This window comes from Eubalaena glacialis, chromosome 3 (genome assembly GCF_028564815.1).
Source record: "Eubalaena glacialis isolate mEubGla1 chromosome 3, mEubGla1.1.hap2.+ XY, whole genome shotgun sequence".
In the NCBI taxonomy this organism is placed as follows: Eukaryota; Metazoa; Chordata; class Mammalia; order Artiodactyla; family Balaenidae; genus Eubalaena; species Eubalaena glacialis.
In genome coordinates this window covers 156,076,576-156,092,614 of record NC_083718.1, presented here as the reverse complement: position 1 = coordinate 156,092,614, position 16,039 = coordinate 156,076,576, and the positions used below count along the sequence as shown (strand labels likewise).

General features: G+C 38.0%; 1 protein-coding gene across 1 annotated transcript in view; it reads right to left on the bottom strand.

Moving 5' to 3' along the window:
* The window catches only part of STIL (STIL centriolar assembly protein), a 53,931-nt gene extending 40,600 nt beyond the window's left edge, over positions 1–13,331 (bottom strand). The window contains exons 1-8 of the mRNA XM_061186621.1: positions 13,305–13,331; positions 11,135–11,221; positions 7,186–7,293; positions 5,048–5,160; positions 4,541–4,728; positions 3,544–3,586; positions 3,339–3,402; positions 693–776 (exon numbers count right to left, since the gene is read on the bottom strand). Of these exons, the coding sequence (XP_061042604.1) occupies positions 693–776; positions 3,339–3,402; positions 3,544–3,586; positions 4,541–4,728; positions 5,048–5,160; positions 7,186–7,293; positions 11,135–11,178 (644 nt within the window). The 5' untranslated portion in view covers positions 11,179–11,221; positions 13,305–13,331. The remainder of the gene's footprint in view (positions 1–692; positions 777–3,338; positions 3,403–3,543; positions 3,587–4,540; positions 4,729–5,047; positions 5,161–7,185; positions 7,294–11,134; positions 11,222–13,304) is intronic.
* Positions 13,332–16,039: the final 2,708 nt, after the last annotated feature.

Genomic DNA, 16,039 nt, shown 5'->3' with positions numbered 1-16,039 from the left:
GTTTGCCTTCTCTAAGAAAACGTCCCCTATCATCTCTCTTGCAAACAGTAATAGTGCTCACTGTCTAAATTGTTTATTTCATAGTAAATCATATACTTTCTTATTATTTATCTTTCTATGTGGGAATATTTGAATATTTTATCGCCTCACCTTTAATTATTAATTCCTTGAGGAGCTTTAAATCCCAACACAGTATAAAACATAATACTATGTATAGGGTAAGCACTCAATAAATACTGAATTAATATAAATTTCTGACTGAATAATCTATCTAAATGTCATTAACCACCAACTCGAAAAGAGATTGCCATAAACACTAAAGAGAATTTCTGCAAAATTGCCTGGCAGTGAATTTTAAACAGTGTTATCCTGACTCCTGAGTTCTTCAAGGTGCCTTAAGGACAGGGGTAGTGAATAAGGTTAAAGAAACAGGGCTCTAAGGCTTCAACTTCAACCAGAAGAATTCAGCTTTGTTTTATATACTGGAATTCTTCCTAAGATTGGACAAAAATCTTGTTTTAACTGATTCAGCTGTTAAAATAAGAAAGCTTAAGCATCATTGGCATTTATGGTTTTATAAGGTGATCCAAGTATTAATGACATATTCATAGTACAAATGATTCACATGCTTATAATATACATTTGAATACATATATGGCTGAAAAGGTTTTCATAAGTAATGCAATACTTACATTCCCACTAATGGTAGAGAATAAACCTTGGGATCAGATTCCAGCAAAAGTAACAATTTGCGTGTCTCATCCATGGTAAGATATCTAAACAGAAGACATTCATGTAAAAACAAATGGAAATATGCACTTTTACCTAAAAGAGATAATCTGAGTGCTGAAGAAGTATATTTCAAGCAGAGAAGAGGATTCAAATGAATAATTTCTCTTACATACACACGCACACAAAGAAAACAGTTCAAAGTGTAGAATAAGATTCTAGTAATTATGAGGATGACATGGAAGAGATTTAATATCTTAAAATTTCTATGTATTAAAATGGTCATTGAAGATTACATACCTTTTGAAAAATTTGCTCTAAAAGTATCAACTTTTTTAAATCAAAAGTATTAAAATCAAGGCTAACAATTTCAGAACCAAATAGGTTTCCCTGGGAGAAATGAATTTCCTGTTGCTGGAAGTATTCAAGCATGCAGGTGACTTGACAAGATTGCAACAGATGTGACTTCTCACTGAAGGAGGCTGAATTAGGTGAGGGATATTCAATCTTCCATGTACTATATTCCTCCAACCACTATCAAAGAATTTTGCAACCATCATGATAGAACCCCAAAGCTCACTTTTCCCTAAAAGGACATTATACTACATTTATACTTTGTTAATATAATATACTTATTACTGACAATAAGTTTTAAGAATATGATAAGTATACTACAACTGTCAAGAGTTTACTGTTATGGCTTTAAAACACAAAAGTAAAAACAATGCCATTTGTGATATAAAGTCTTAATAGTATCACTGAGGATACATTTTATTGCTATAATAACCCTAAAACACAAAGATGATGAATTTATCAAGCCATGTGACAAGATGATTAAGCCTGAGTTGGCACAAGATTTATGTATCAACAATGACCCTTACACCTGCTTTGAGAGCTCTTCTGCCTTGACAACCTGATAAACCAGCTTAGGCTTTCCATGATTTTCCCAGGCAATTTGGACACACCTTCCTGCTTTCCCTGTACTATATATAAACCCCTATTACGTTTATCCACATCATGTTTACATGATAATATACTTAGTGGACAGTAAGTATGGTTTTTTTATCTATTTAATGCCAGTGTATAACACAATACTATTCCACAATGGATCCTAATAAATATTAGGGTAAACAAGTGAATGTGGTCAAAGAAAAAGGCAAACGTCATAAATTAAATAATTCTAGGTAGAAAGGGGCAAGAGGAATAAGTGATTAGATAGAATAGTGAACATCCTGGGTTACTACTGGCATGCCAAGGGGTCACAAAGGAATAATTCAAAGAAAGGTAAATTCAGGCTTCACTAGATGGACACAGGTACTAAGGAAAATAAATTAATTTTTTGGTTAATTTTAACACAAATTTCTATGTACCAATTGAGAAGTATTTTATTACTCCAAGAGAATTAAATGTTCAATTTAATTCAAACATTTTTAATCACTATCACCTTTGACCATTCCATGATTTTGGAATATAGCAACGCTTTTTCTTTTGTGCCACCCCAACCAGAAAGGTGCTCTGATCAGCATGTGGGAACTTTCTTGCTGTTCCAGGGACCCTCTGAAAAGAAAATCCTTTTTCTTATCCTCTTTTGAAGAGGCATTTTTGGTAGACAAGACTTGAAGTTGAGTTTACCTTGCCAAACATTTTCAGCTCTAGAGACCTAACAGGAACTAGGGTGGAGTCAGTGGGAAAGGAAGCCAGAAGTGAATTGCTTAGACTTTAAAGCAGTTGGTGCTTACATTGTCTGACTTAGCTCAGTAGACAATGGATAAAGAAAGTGGACGAGGATTCAGGGAAGCAGCCCTGCTGAGGATCAGAAAGCAAGCAACTTGGCTTACATTTCCTAAGAAACTAAGAGCGTTAATAGGAAGCTAGAGAGGATGCTGCTTCAGCTATGTGAGGAAACTCCACCCTCAAGTGGTTGACAATTTGGTAAGCAAGAGTATTATACATTATAATTTAATAATCTCCTTTATCTGCAGTGCTCATTATTCACAATTAAAACTGCATATTATAGGGCTTCCCTGGTGGTGCAGTGGTTAAGAATCTGCCCGCCAATGCAAGGGACACAGGTTCGAACTCTGGCCCGGGAAGATCCCACATGCCGCGGAGTAACTAAGCCTGTGCACCACAACTACTGAGCCTGAGCTCTAGAGCCCGCAAGCCACAACTACTGAGCCCACACGCCACAACTACTGAAGCCTGCGTGCCTAGAGCCCGTGCTCCGCAACAAGAGAAGCCACGACAATGAGAAGCCCGCGCACCGCAATGAAGAGTAGCCCCCGCTCACCGCAACTAGAGAAAGCCCGCGCACAGCAACAAAGACCCAACACAGCCAAAAAATAAATTAATTAATAAATAAGTTAATTAATTTTTTAAAAACCCCTGAATATTATAAATAATTCTCCAGCCTCCATTAGGCTCATTATCAGAAAACTATATTCAGCAAAAATTAACAATTTTTTCACCTTCCTTGGTTATTTATCTAGCTGCCACAGATCTCAGGCATGTAAACTGACCAAACAATTATTTCATATTATGTGAATAACATGAAAATATACTAATGTGACGAATATTTAAAATTTTGGATGAATAGCTCTTTTACTTACCCATATTTATAGGTACCTTGAACTTGAGAAATATTCAGATTACTGCTCAAGTTTCTTGCCAGAGCTGTTGGAATAATAGGGATGGGCTTCACAGGTGTGCATTTAAAGGTATTTGCTAGAGTTACTGCTGCCCAATCCAAGTCAAAATCCACAGTGTCCAAACTCTCCCTGGAAGTGATATGAGCTCTTAGGGAAAGCAGTTTACCACAATCCAAGGAATCTTTGCTACACACATGATGCTGCAGAGCCTGAGGAATCAATATTATACAATTATTTTAAAGCTTTGAAATTTGTCCTTATCTCTGAAGGTTTTGTTTCATATATCTTACATTAACAAAATTAAACAATTTCTGATTTGCAACATTTCAATTCTCTTATTTCTTCCATGTGACCAAAAGGTTACATGAATAATTATGTTAAAGCAAAAAAGATTTACTATACCAAGCTCCATCACATATTTCCAACCTATATGTCTCAGCAGCATTTTAAACTCTTACTGGAGAATGTCGCTTTCAATAAATATTTATTACGTGGCTAAAAATGGGCATAAATTAACTTTGACTCAGTCTCAGAGAATCTAAGGTCCATTCCTCTCCGATTCTTTTCTTATTACTCCAAATTGTCAAGTTAGTTCTTCCTCTGTAGTTGCTCATGCAGACTGTGCCCTTTCTGGTCTCACTGCCACCACTCTGCTATAGGCTAATACACCCCCCTCTAATACACATCTGACTACTGCAATGGCCTAACTATGCTGACTTCAGTCAGCCCTCCCTATCACATTAACCATTCCTGATTTAACAGTATTTCCTCTTTTCAGAAATTTTCAATGAAAAACATGGCCCATTAGATAAAGTTCAAATTCCGTAGCCTGGCAGACAAGGCTCTCTATGATCTAAACAAACTAATACTCAAGTCTGACTGCCCACAAATCCAGCAAAAATCTCCACCCTCAATGTTACCCTGAGCACATCTTGCACTTTGCTATCTTGGTCATGTTGCTTCCTCTTCTGGAATGCTACTCATATTACCTACCTAGGATTTCTGTCCTCAGAAACCATATCTAATTGCATTTTAGGTCAGCATCATTTAGTCAGAAATTAAATGAATACCTATTAAATATGGGTTTATTAAAATATAACACAGTACACATAGTTTGATTCTTGTGTTGAATAAGGAATAATCACATTATCAACAAATCTCACCTTAAAAGCTGAATTGAAGTCATCTGCATTGTGCACTATTATTTCTCTTGAACAAAGTCCTTGAGTATGAATTTTGCATGGGATCACAAAGTCCCCAGGAAGAGAAGCAGTAGGGGTTCTTTCTAAGCATTCAGGTACCTCTCGACCAGGATCAAAACGATCTATTGTCAATGTCACACTTTCTTCATCTGAAGAACAAAAATAGCAGTTATTATATAGCACGCCAATTATGAAATGTGAAATTAACCAAGCAAGCCTAGATTACAGGAAAGCATTTTGTTCATACTAAGAGTACACTAAACTTTCATTTAAAAAGAATGACTTACATATATATTTACCCACCTGACCAAACTGTAAAGCCTATGATGAGTAGTGTCAACTTTTACTCATCTTCATAACGTTGGCATACAGTAAAGAAAATTAGCCAAAGTACGTTACAGTAATTGACTGAAACAGTAAACATAAAATCTATTATACTCATAAAAATAATTTTTCAAAGTATATTACCTTCATCTACTGTGAGAGAACCAAGTAAAAAGCATGGCAAGTTTTCTTTATTCTGCTTAGCATGACGACAAGCAAGTCGGATGGTCTTTTCAGTTACCACAAGCTTTGGATTTCTGAAAAATAACAAAAGTCTTTTACGAATGTGGTGGATCTGATAGCCTAAAAAACCTTCCTGCCATGAAATGTTGCCTAAAATATAATACACATCTTTTAAAGTGTATAGAAAGATCACCGTTGGGAAATCCTAGGGTCAAAGGCAGCGGGTAAGGAGGGCTGCCTGGAAAGCAGAATTGCAATAAGCAGACACTGAAGTTACAGTTGTTCTCCAGGCATTCATAAAATTCTTAATTTTATGAATTTTAGGATCAAGAACCTATGAGGCCTCCTGTTTTTGTAAACAAAGTTTGATTGAAATAGTCACATCCATTTGTTTACATATGACCTATGGAGTTCAGATACTAGCATTATTGAACACAGAATATAAATACAATTCACATGTTTAAAGAAATATAAAAGGGACTCTAAAATATGAGTAAGGAACAAGATACTATCAAAAAAGACCAGACAAATTTATTATTCTATTAACTGTGTGTATATATTATAATCTTTCACATATATAGTATACTCCCACATTTACAAACCTAAATGAACAGATTAGATGGCAACTAAGTACAGCTCAAGAGAAAATTAGAAGAGCTGAAGAACAAATTACTCAAAATGCAGCAGAGAAAGATGGCAATAGAAAATATAGGTTAACAGACACGTAGAAAAGAATGAACAAGTCTGACAAATATTTAAACTTCCACAAGACACTCTCTGTTTTTGTCAATGATACCACCCTTCTCTGAGAACTTAAATACTTTTTTTTTTTTTAATTTATTTTTGGCTGTATTGGGTCTTCGTTGCTGCATGCGGGCTTTCTCTAGTTGTGGTGAGTGGGGGCTACTCTTCGTTGAGGAGCGCGGGCTTCTCGTTGCAGTGGCTTCTCTTGTTGCGGAGCACGGGCTTAGGCACGCAGGCTCAGTAGATGTGGCACGAAGGCTCAGTAGTTGTGGCTCGCAGGCTCTACAGCGCAAGCTCAGTAGTTGTGGCACACGGGCGTAGCTGCTCCGTGGCATGTGGGATCTTCCCGGACCAGGGCTTGAACCTGTGTCCCCTGCATTGGCAGGCAGATTCTTAACCACTGCACCATGAGGGAGGTCCTTAAATACTTTTTGACTTGTAATTTTCCTTTAGTTCCTCTATTCAGTTGATCATCAAATGCTATACATTTCTTCAAAACACCTTGTTTCATTCTTTCCTCTTGGTCTCCACACTGCTACACTGCTCTAAACCCTTATAAGAGCTAGCATTTATTGACTACCTCCTATGTCCAGGCACTGTGCCAACTGCTGCTTTACAGCCTGTCTCATTTAATCCTTACAAGAGTACTATGAAACAAGTGTCATATCCCCATTTTATAAATAAGGAAACTGATCCTTGGCTACTTTACTGAGGTCACTTAAATAAGAAAGGGTAAAATCAGGATTTGACCCTCCAGGAAGTCTGACTCCAGTTACACCACCTTAAACCACTACAGAATAAATCTACGTTCCTTGGATTACAGAAAACCATCTCGCATTAGGCTGACTCTAGGGTCTCCCCACTATGATCCATCCTTCTTAGAACTCTGCTTTTAGCAAGTAACTCTCTTATATATAAAATCTCAGTGGATCTCTATTTTCTATTACTTGAAGACTAAGCTTCTATGTCTTTCACGATCCTGGCCATACCGAAATATTTTATGTTCCTTCTAAAATGGGCTATTCAACTCAAAATCAATCTTCTCAGTGTTCTTCAAAGACACCATGCGGAAGCATGACGAAAAACTCAGTTTTTATTATATTTTGTCTCTTTTGAATTCCTATAATACTTAGAACTTTAGATTTGCAGAATATTTTAACTGTGAAATTAAGATTACTTCTCAAAAGCACAAGGAACAGATTTAAGAAGCAGCAGAAAGAATACTTTGTATGAGGGGAGCTCCTGAATGGAAAAGTTTAAAAAAAAAAAAAAATGGATCACTGTAATCATTGCCTTACATATTCTTTTGACTCCTGTTTAAACTGGTTTGATTTGGAAAGAGAAACGTTTTATACCTGTGGTAATTGAGATGTAAGTAGATATAATCTCCAATTGGCACTGGGTTCCAAAGCGCACATTTTGATGGAGGAAAATAGAAAGGCACCATCCTGCTTGAAGAAAACCTTAAAAAAAATTTTTTTTTAAAAATCAAAAACAGTAGAAATTTTACAAGAAACAGTTTAACTGTAAATGATAGGGTTTTCAGATTACTTTTGTAATTTTAGGAGACTTGAAAAATATTTTTAAAAAGTAAAAAGGAAAGAAAAATCGCCTGTAACTCTACTATCAAGAGAATAAGCACTCAAAATTTAGGTATGACTTTCTGTCCTTTTATCCTATCCATATATATATTTATATACATGTGAGTCGTTTTAAAAAGAACTGGGAATATCAATTCTATAAAATCTTCTTTAAGTAACTGAAAAATGAATATAAACCACGAATTTACATTTAAATTTAAAATTAATATCCATCCTTCTGAACTGATTTCTAAAGACTGTTTTTTTTTTTGTTTTTTTTTTTTTTTCAGGCGAGGGGGCGGCCGCCTTTCCGGCCGCACCCTAAAGACTGTTTTTTTTAAAAATTTTATTTATTTATTTATTTATTTTTGGCTGTGTTGGGTCTTCGTTGCTGTGTGCAGGCTTTCTCTAGTTGCAGCGAGCAGGGGCTGCTCTTCGTTGCGGTGCACGGGCTTCTCATTGCGGTGGCTTCTCTTGTTGCGGAACACAGGGTCTAGGCACGCGGGCTTCAGTAGTTGTGGCATGTGGGCTCAGTCGCTGTGGCTCGTAGGCTCTAGAGCGCAGGCTCAGTAGTTGTGGTGCACGGGCTTTGTTGCTCCGTGGCATGTGGGATCTTCCCGGCCCAGGGTTCGAACCCGTGTCCCCTGCATTGGCAGGTGGATCCTCACCCACTGCACCACCAGGGAAGCCCTGAACTGATTTCTAGATGATTTCTAAATAATACTTAAAAAATTATGAAAAGCACAAAAACTGTTCAGGGTTTTCAAATTTGGTATCTTGGGCCCTATCACATAAGTTTTTTATGTTATTGTTCTGTGTATTTTTTGGGTTTTTTGGCAGCGCCACATGGCATCAGGCACCAGGGATCGAACCTGTGCCCCCTGCAGTGGAAGCGTGGAGTCTCAACCACTGGATGGACAGGGAAGTCCCACACATAAATTTAATTAGTGAAGCATCAAAAGGACATCATTAATAATTCCTCCACAAAGATCACACAAGCAATGTAAAGCAAGGTTTCAATGTTAAATCATATAGGATATCATCACAGAGTTTTTAATCACATGTAATTAAAGCAAGAAAGCTCTGACAGTGAGCTACTTACAAAAGTGCATTTGCATGGTAGTAGATTATGAAATAGTTGAACTGAAAAAATATTTATCATAGCATGCACTAAGAATATCTTGTTCTAGATCTTACTTTCATGTTTCATCTGATAAAACTTCTCAACTAAAATATTAGCACCAGGGACTTTCCTAGTGGTCCAGTGGTTAAGAATCCGCCTTCCGATGCAGGGGATGCAGGTTCGATCTCTGGGTCGGGGAACTAAGATCCCACATGCCTCGGGGCAACTAAGCTCCTGTGCCCTCAACTAATGAGCGCTCGGGCCACAACTAGACAGAAGCCCATGCACTGCAGCGGAGGATCCCGCGTGCCGCAATTCAGACCCGGCACAGCCAAATAAATAAATAAATAAATATTAAAAAAAAAAAAAAAAGTCAATTGCAGTAAAAAAAATATATATATATTAGCTTATTTACTGATCACTTACTTTGTACCAGGCATCCTACTGGGCACTTTACATATACAATATTTCTCATTAAAACTGTTCCAGAAACACTTTATTGTCCACTTTATAGATAACAAACTGTAACTTTTATAACTTGATACAGCAACTAAGTAGCAGAGCTGGAATTTGAATCTAACTGTGGCTGATTTCAAAGCTTATACTACTAGAAACTGAATGATGTAGTGCTTTATCCACCACATTCTTAGCTATTTGCTTTCAAATCTTTGTCTGATTTGAGCTCATAATATCTGTAAGGATTTTTAATCTCCCTTTTTTGAAATGAGGACACAGTCTGAAATTAAGAAATTTGTTCAAGGTCACAAAGGTAGTAAGTGACCAACTGTCAAGTTATCTATGTCTCTATATCTAATATATTTATTATTTACCAATTGGTGAGAGGCACTATGATATAAGGGTTAAAAGCAAAGCCTGGAAATCAACTGCTTAGGTCTGAAACCTGGCTTCAAAATTTGCTGGCTGTGTGACCTTGATCAAGTTATTTAATGTCTCCATGCCTCAGTTTCCTCAGCTGTTAAACAGAATAACATCAGTATCTCCTGGTAGAGTTATACTGAATATGAGTCAATATACGTAAAATGCTTAGAAAAATTCCTGGCTTATTGTAAGTGCTCAATGTTAGCTATTTCTTTTTGCTCTAAGTAGTCCATTGTACCTTTAAAGCCCAACCTACACTACTTCAGGTTTACTTCCTTGCAGTACAGAGTAGAAATCATTTCAGGTTTAAATACTGGCTATACCATTTACCAACTATATAACTTTGGATTGGTTAATCTCTCTATGCTAGCTTCCTCATTTAAAAAAAAAAGAGAGGGATAATAATAGTACCTACTCCTCATGGGTTTGTTGTGAGGATTAAATAAAAATAATGTATGCAAAGTGCTCAGCACAAAACCTGGCAGAGCAAGATTTCAATAAATGCCGTTATTAGTCTTTTTCTTAATCTAAGGCATACAGGTAGACTTTAGAGGCAAGAGACACACAAATGCCCTGAAATTGGGTGCAAAATGTTGCATGTATGTATAAAAGTATTTTTCCTTATAGGGAATGAGATTCATGGCTATCAGATATTCAAAGGGGTCTGTAACCAAAAATAATTCAAAACTGCTGCCCTAAAGCCCACAGATTACTGAAAACCAGAGTTCAATAAATGAGTTAAAAAACTAGAGTTGAACATACCAGGAATAATCAGTTTAAATCACACGAGTATATTATCTTCCCTAGAATGTAAGGAATGGATTTGACCCAATAATAAAATTAAAGAGAAGAACAGAGGTTGACAAATTTTCAAAGAATAAGAGGTAGCAACAGGACAGAACAGAAGGGCCAAAATTAAGCAAAAGGAATATGACAGCCTCTTTGGGTCATGTTTCCCATTGTCTTCATCAAGAACATCTGGCACAAAGAAAAATAATACAGAAAATAAAGGTAACTCATGGATGCAACTCTAGTTTAGAAGAAAAAAATTCACACGTCAGCATTAATTGTTCTTCTCTGGGGGAAAAAAGAACAATAAATGATCCAAAGAGCCAAATAACACAAGCCAATTTGCCTGGTCCTCACAGTAGTGACAGATTGAGAAAATCAGGAGACAGGTGGCAAGCCCCTCCTTCCTACACCACTTGAGTGGGCAAAGGCTTAGGGACATGTAGGAAACTTGATACATCCAATGGAAATTTTTCCCATCAAGGAATTAGGGTTTAGAAGAAGGAAGGAACTCAACCACTTTCCCATTTGTCTAGGATGTAAATAAATATGTATGTGATCTTTAGCCTCAAAAGTTCAGGTACTATTTTTCATCAATAAAAAGACCCTCTGTGAAACTAAAATAAAGGAAGGAGGAAATGAGACTAATATTTACTGACTGCCTACTATGTCCCAGACCCTTTAGTTTAGTAACCTTATTTAACCCTTCACAATTATCTTCTGTTAGAGACTACTGTCCCCAATATACAGATGAGGAAACTGAGGCTTAGAGAAGTTAAATAACTTGATCACGGTCACCCACCTAATAAGTGGTAAAGCTGGGATATGGACCCAGATTTTCCTGGTTCTAAAGATTATTTTTTCCCCTCTATTCCAACCCAAGTTATATGAGCAGCTGTGAAAAAAAAACATTTTGTAAAAATATTTCTATACCTGGTATTCATCTGGGTCCCTGTGAGAGGATACATAGGCTCCATGATAGTTGGAGAATGATTTACTCAATTTCACATGCTCAGGATCCTAAAGAAGTAAAAAGAATGTTACTAATGAATGACAAAAACAAAAAATAAAAGGAAACATGATTTAACCACATATTAACAAAATAATAGACAAAGTTAGGTTACTTATATGAAGTGTCTACATCCATAATTAATAAGATAAAGTGCTTGTGGATTCTGATCATTTTTATACTTTACAGTATTCAGTATAATTAATGTTAATATTTATTCTAGGCAGCAAAACCCACCAATATATCTATTCATTAAGGAAAGTACAGATTCTGCCCCAAGATCCGTGTATGAATTTAGTGAGCTGGGTAGGGCAGTAGTATTTTGGGCATGAGATTTTGACCAAAAGCCTCATAATATTCAGAAAACCACAAAGAAGCAAATAGGAACAATTTGGGCCAGATGTTTATCAGGTCTATAATAAAGTCAACGAATCTTCAATCTTGTGGAGATGGGAGGCAAATGCTGCATACCCACAAACTAACTTGTATCAGTGCCAAGTCAGTGGTGTTTCTTTGGCTCCACATACCCTCTCTGGGTAATCTCATCCACTCTCAATTGTTTCCACACCTATCTGTATATAACAAACTTTCAGCTTCCACCTCTCTTTTGAGTTTCAAGCCCATATTTCTAATTGCCCACTGGATATCTAAATCTAAATATTACCTAAGCAAAATACAAACCTCAAAGTCCTTTCTTTACAGTTCATTATTTGCTATGTCTTTTTACTAAATCTTAGAGTTAATCTTTAGGCCCTGTACCTTCTACTTCAATTCTAGCAAAAATGAATTGTTTAAAGCAAGATAAGGAAGGAGAGAGTTATTCATGCTGGTGCAGAAGTCATTTAGAAGAATTTTTTAGTTAAAGTCAGAAGCTGGAAATATTTACAAGAACAAAATCCTATTGAAAGTGCCCTTGTAAGGTTGATAAAAAGTCCCTGTTAGAGGTATCTGGACTTCACGCAGCTTCCAGGCAATGCATGTTTTAAACTCTAAAGTCCTTCTATGCTACTTGGTTGTCATGGATAACAATATTCAGATTGATAGTTGTAACTCTAGGAAGTAATAAAGTGCCGTTTTTCTTCATTAAACAAAAGAGTCTTAAAACTCCATATCTGTCTGCTCTTCCTTTATGCATTAGGGTAAAAAGATAATGTTGACCTACTTCTCATTTTAGAAAAACACACGAGACAGTTTATTCTGACAGTAACACACAAGCAATTAAAGCTAGTGAAACATAACACCTATACCTAGCAAAACATATTCTCCCTGGATAATAGAAACCATCAAGTCATCCTTACCTCTTCCATCCTCCCTCTTCCCCGATGTGAATTCTGTCTTTCCATCTCTGCTACCTCAGTTCCTGGCTTCATCAGCTCTCACCAGATTTACTGAAATGTCCCCACAGTGCTGCTAGAAGGATTATTTCTATATAAATCTGATCAAGTTATTCTGCTTGAAGAGTTGATGGCTCTTCTTTATGTACAGAAAAAAGGACCTTCAAAATCTGGCCCCACCCTATTATTCCAAACTTAACCCCTATTTACTCCTCCAACAACACAATCAAAGTGAACTACTTGCAGTTCCCTAGTATCTTTGCACACCGGCTGTCCCCTTTACTTGGAAAGCCCTGGTAAACCCCCATCATCCTTCACAATCCAATCCGAATGTCAACTCCTCTGTGAAACCATTTCCTAGGCACCATGGTGGTGTTACTAACGCCTGTGTTCACATACACAGCATTTTCACGCTTTGCTGTTTATACATTACTTCCAGTAGACCACGAACTTCAAACGTTAACTGATTCCTTAGTATGTAGCTGTCCGAGCACACAGGGCTTTAGTCAAGAAATTTTCACAGTAAAAACTTTAAACGGCACGTTATCGATTGCAAACCTCGTTCACACACCTACGTACAAACGATTCCCAAGGAATTCATGGTCCGCTTAATTTATTTCTCCTACTAGCTTCCCTTCACTTCATTAGTCCAGGCTCCTGGAGGCCTGAACCCACCACTGGGCCCTGAGTGTTGCCCACCCTTCTTCCCCCCGTCCTGCTGCCGCTCCTCAGGGGAACCGAAGCACATAGCCCCACTCACCGCAACCTCCGCCGAGTCGAGGTTTGTTTGTTGGGCCGGAACAGAGGTCGGCCCCAAAGAGCGCCTCCGCCGACTCCGCCCCGCCTCTGGGACGTTGAGGTCGCGGGAACCAGGGCGGCAAACAGAAGCTCGGGAAACCGAAGTCCGCGCCGCGCCTGCTGACTGGTCAGAAGCCCAACCCGTCAGGGAGCAAGGGCGGTGCCGAAGGCGTCACGCACGGTTGCCGCGACACCTTGGCGCTCCAGCCAATCAGCGCCCCGCACCGGTCCCATACCGACCAATCCCAAGCCTCCGTGCAGAAAGGAGGGCGCCACCCGCGCTCCAGGATTAGGTTCCGGAGGATTTAAACACTTCAATTTCGTCAACGGTTAAGTTCCGGGGTGGGGCGGGCTTTGCGCACGCGCAGTGAAAAGCCTAGCCTGGCGGATGAGAGGACGGCAGAGGAAACCGGAAGTGCTCGTTGCCCTGGTCCTCACTCGGCGACTAGAAGCGTACCAAATCCCTTGATTGGACAAAAAGAGAGGGGAAGTTAGATTTCTTCCAGTTTCTTTCCTAAGAATCGTCCTCTCCTCTCAATAACATAAAAAAATTTTAATTCCTTCTTGTTTGAGCAGAAAAGAACGTGACAAATTTATAAGCCATTTATACTTATCTCCACAACGAAAACTGGTATTATGTATGGTATTGGTATTATATATAGTATCGGTATTATATATATATAGCATATGTTATTAGTATTAGTGTGATGATTTATAGTTATCTCCACAAGTATTGTTGGTAATTGAGCCTTCTCCTCCATTATCGTATTCGATTGTCCTAACAGTCAACGTAGATATTACTATCCCTATTCAACAAGGGATCACACAGCTAGTTAGTGCAGAGTCCACATTCGAAATGTCAAATGTCACTTACGTTTCTCTAGACTTTTGTTAGTTTCTTGAGCAATATGGGAGTGTCCTGAAGTCTGCGCTGCATTTGTAGGCTGTCTTGTTCTGAATATGCATCCACCCTTTTGACAGAGTGAAAACACTATCCTGAAAAATGTATCAAACTAGCCAAGAAATATATGCTCCATAGAGTGTCATTCTCTGCTTTCCTGGAATAATTCCTAGAATCTAGGGCACACATTTTAAGAGAAATGCTGGTGAGTTCCTCAGCTCTGGTGTGAGAACAGGAAGAGCCTCAGCCAGTGATGCACGTCTGACAAAGTTGGCTGACCCAGTGGGGAACTCTGGAGCAAAGATTGCCTATTGGAGGAGTCCCACAATAGGCAGAAATGACTAGAACCCTTGCTGTGCTCAGTCATTGCCTGGAGCTTCCCATAAAGAGCAAGCACAAAATTAAGGCAGATCCAGAAGACCACAACAAGAGGCTGTCAGCCAAGTGTACTCTGCGCAGCTAATTGTCATGTCCTTTCTAGAGATACAGGTGGCAGACTTTGATGGCTGCCATGCTTTACATTAAGTGCAAAGGCCCTGGGGTGAGAGTTTCCTGGCATATTCAAGGAAGAGCAGGAGGCCAGCATGTGCTGAGCAAAGTGGGTTAGAAGAATATCAACAGCTGAAGAGGGAGGAGGTGTTGGTAGATCAAATAAGGCATTATAAGGACTTACCTGCACTCTTCAGTTAGACTGGAAGCCAATGGAAGATTTTAAATAGGAGAATGACAAGATCTGATTTTAGGTTTTAAAAGTATTACTATGGTTGCCACATAGAGAATAAACTGTAGGGAGCAAAGGCAGAAGCAAGGAGACCAGTTAGAAGGTTGCTGCAATAACGTAAGGGAGAGATTGATGGCTTGAACCGCAATGGAGGTGGTGAGAGGTTGTTGGATTCTGTGTATATTTTGAAGGTAAACTCAATAGATTTGATTACAGAGTGAATTTAGGATGTAAAAGAAAAAAACTTTGTGTGGGCCCCTCATGATTTATGTTTTCTTTTAAGAACTACTTTAAAATATCTGAAAGAGAAATGTAAGATGATATGAATTAGACAAAAAGGAAGGGGCAAGCATAACACACAACTCTCTACTCCTTAGGTGTAGGCTGGGCGTGTTGACATCTTTCCAAGGTGTACAGTATGTAAAGGAGTGGAGAAAAGAGTAACTTTACAGTGGAGAAACCTGACCATCAGTATTTCAGCCAGGTGATCAAGGCCAATAGTATGTATACTTGATATGCTGTGATGAAAATGGCACTTTACCTGTGGTCTTCCTTCCAAATAATCTATAAATCCAGACTTATCCTGAGAAAAACATCAGACAGATTCCAACAGTGGGCAATCCTATTAAGTATCTGAACTGTACTTCTCAAAACTGTAAAGGTTATCAAAACAAGGAGAGTCTGAGAAACTAGCTAAGAGGAGCCTAAAGAGATAACTAAATGTAATGGGGTATCATGGAACAGAAAAATAAGACTGGGTTAAAAACTAAGAAAATGTAAATAAACTATGGATCTTAATAATAGTGACCAATATTGGATAGTTAATTGTAACAATGTACCATACTGAATATAAGATGTTAATAATAGGGGAAACTGGGTGGCGGGGGGGTGGGTATGAGGAGACTCTACTATATTCTCAATTTTCCTGTTAGTCTAAAACTGTTCTTAAAAATAAACTCTGTTTAAAAAAAAAGAAAGGAGGGGGCAAGAGGAGAGTTGAAGTATATGCTAATTTTTTGAACAGCAATAAAATAAGATAAATGCCTTCTTTTTTGCTTAATAATAACTCAAAAAG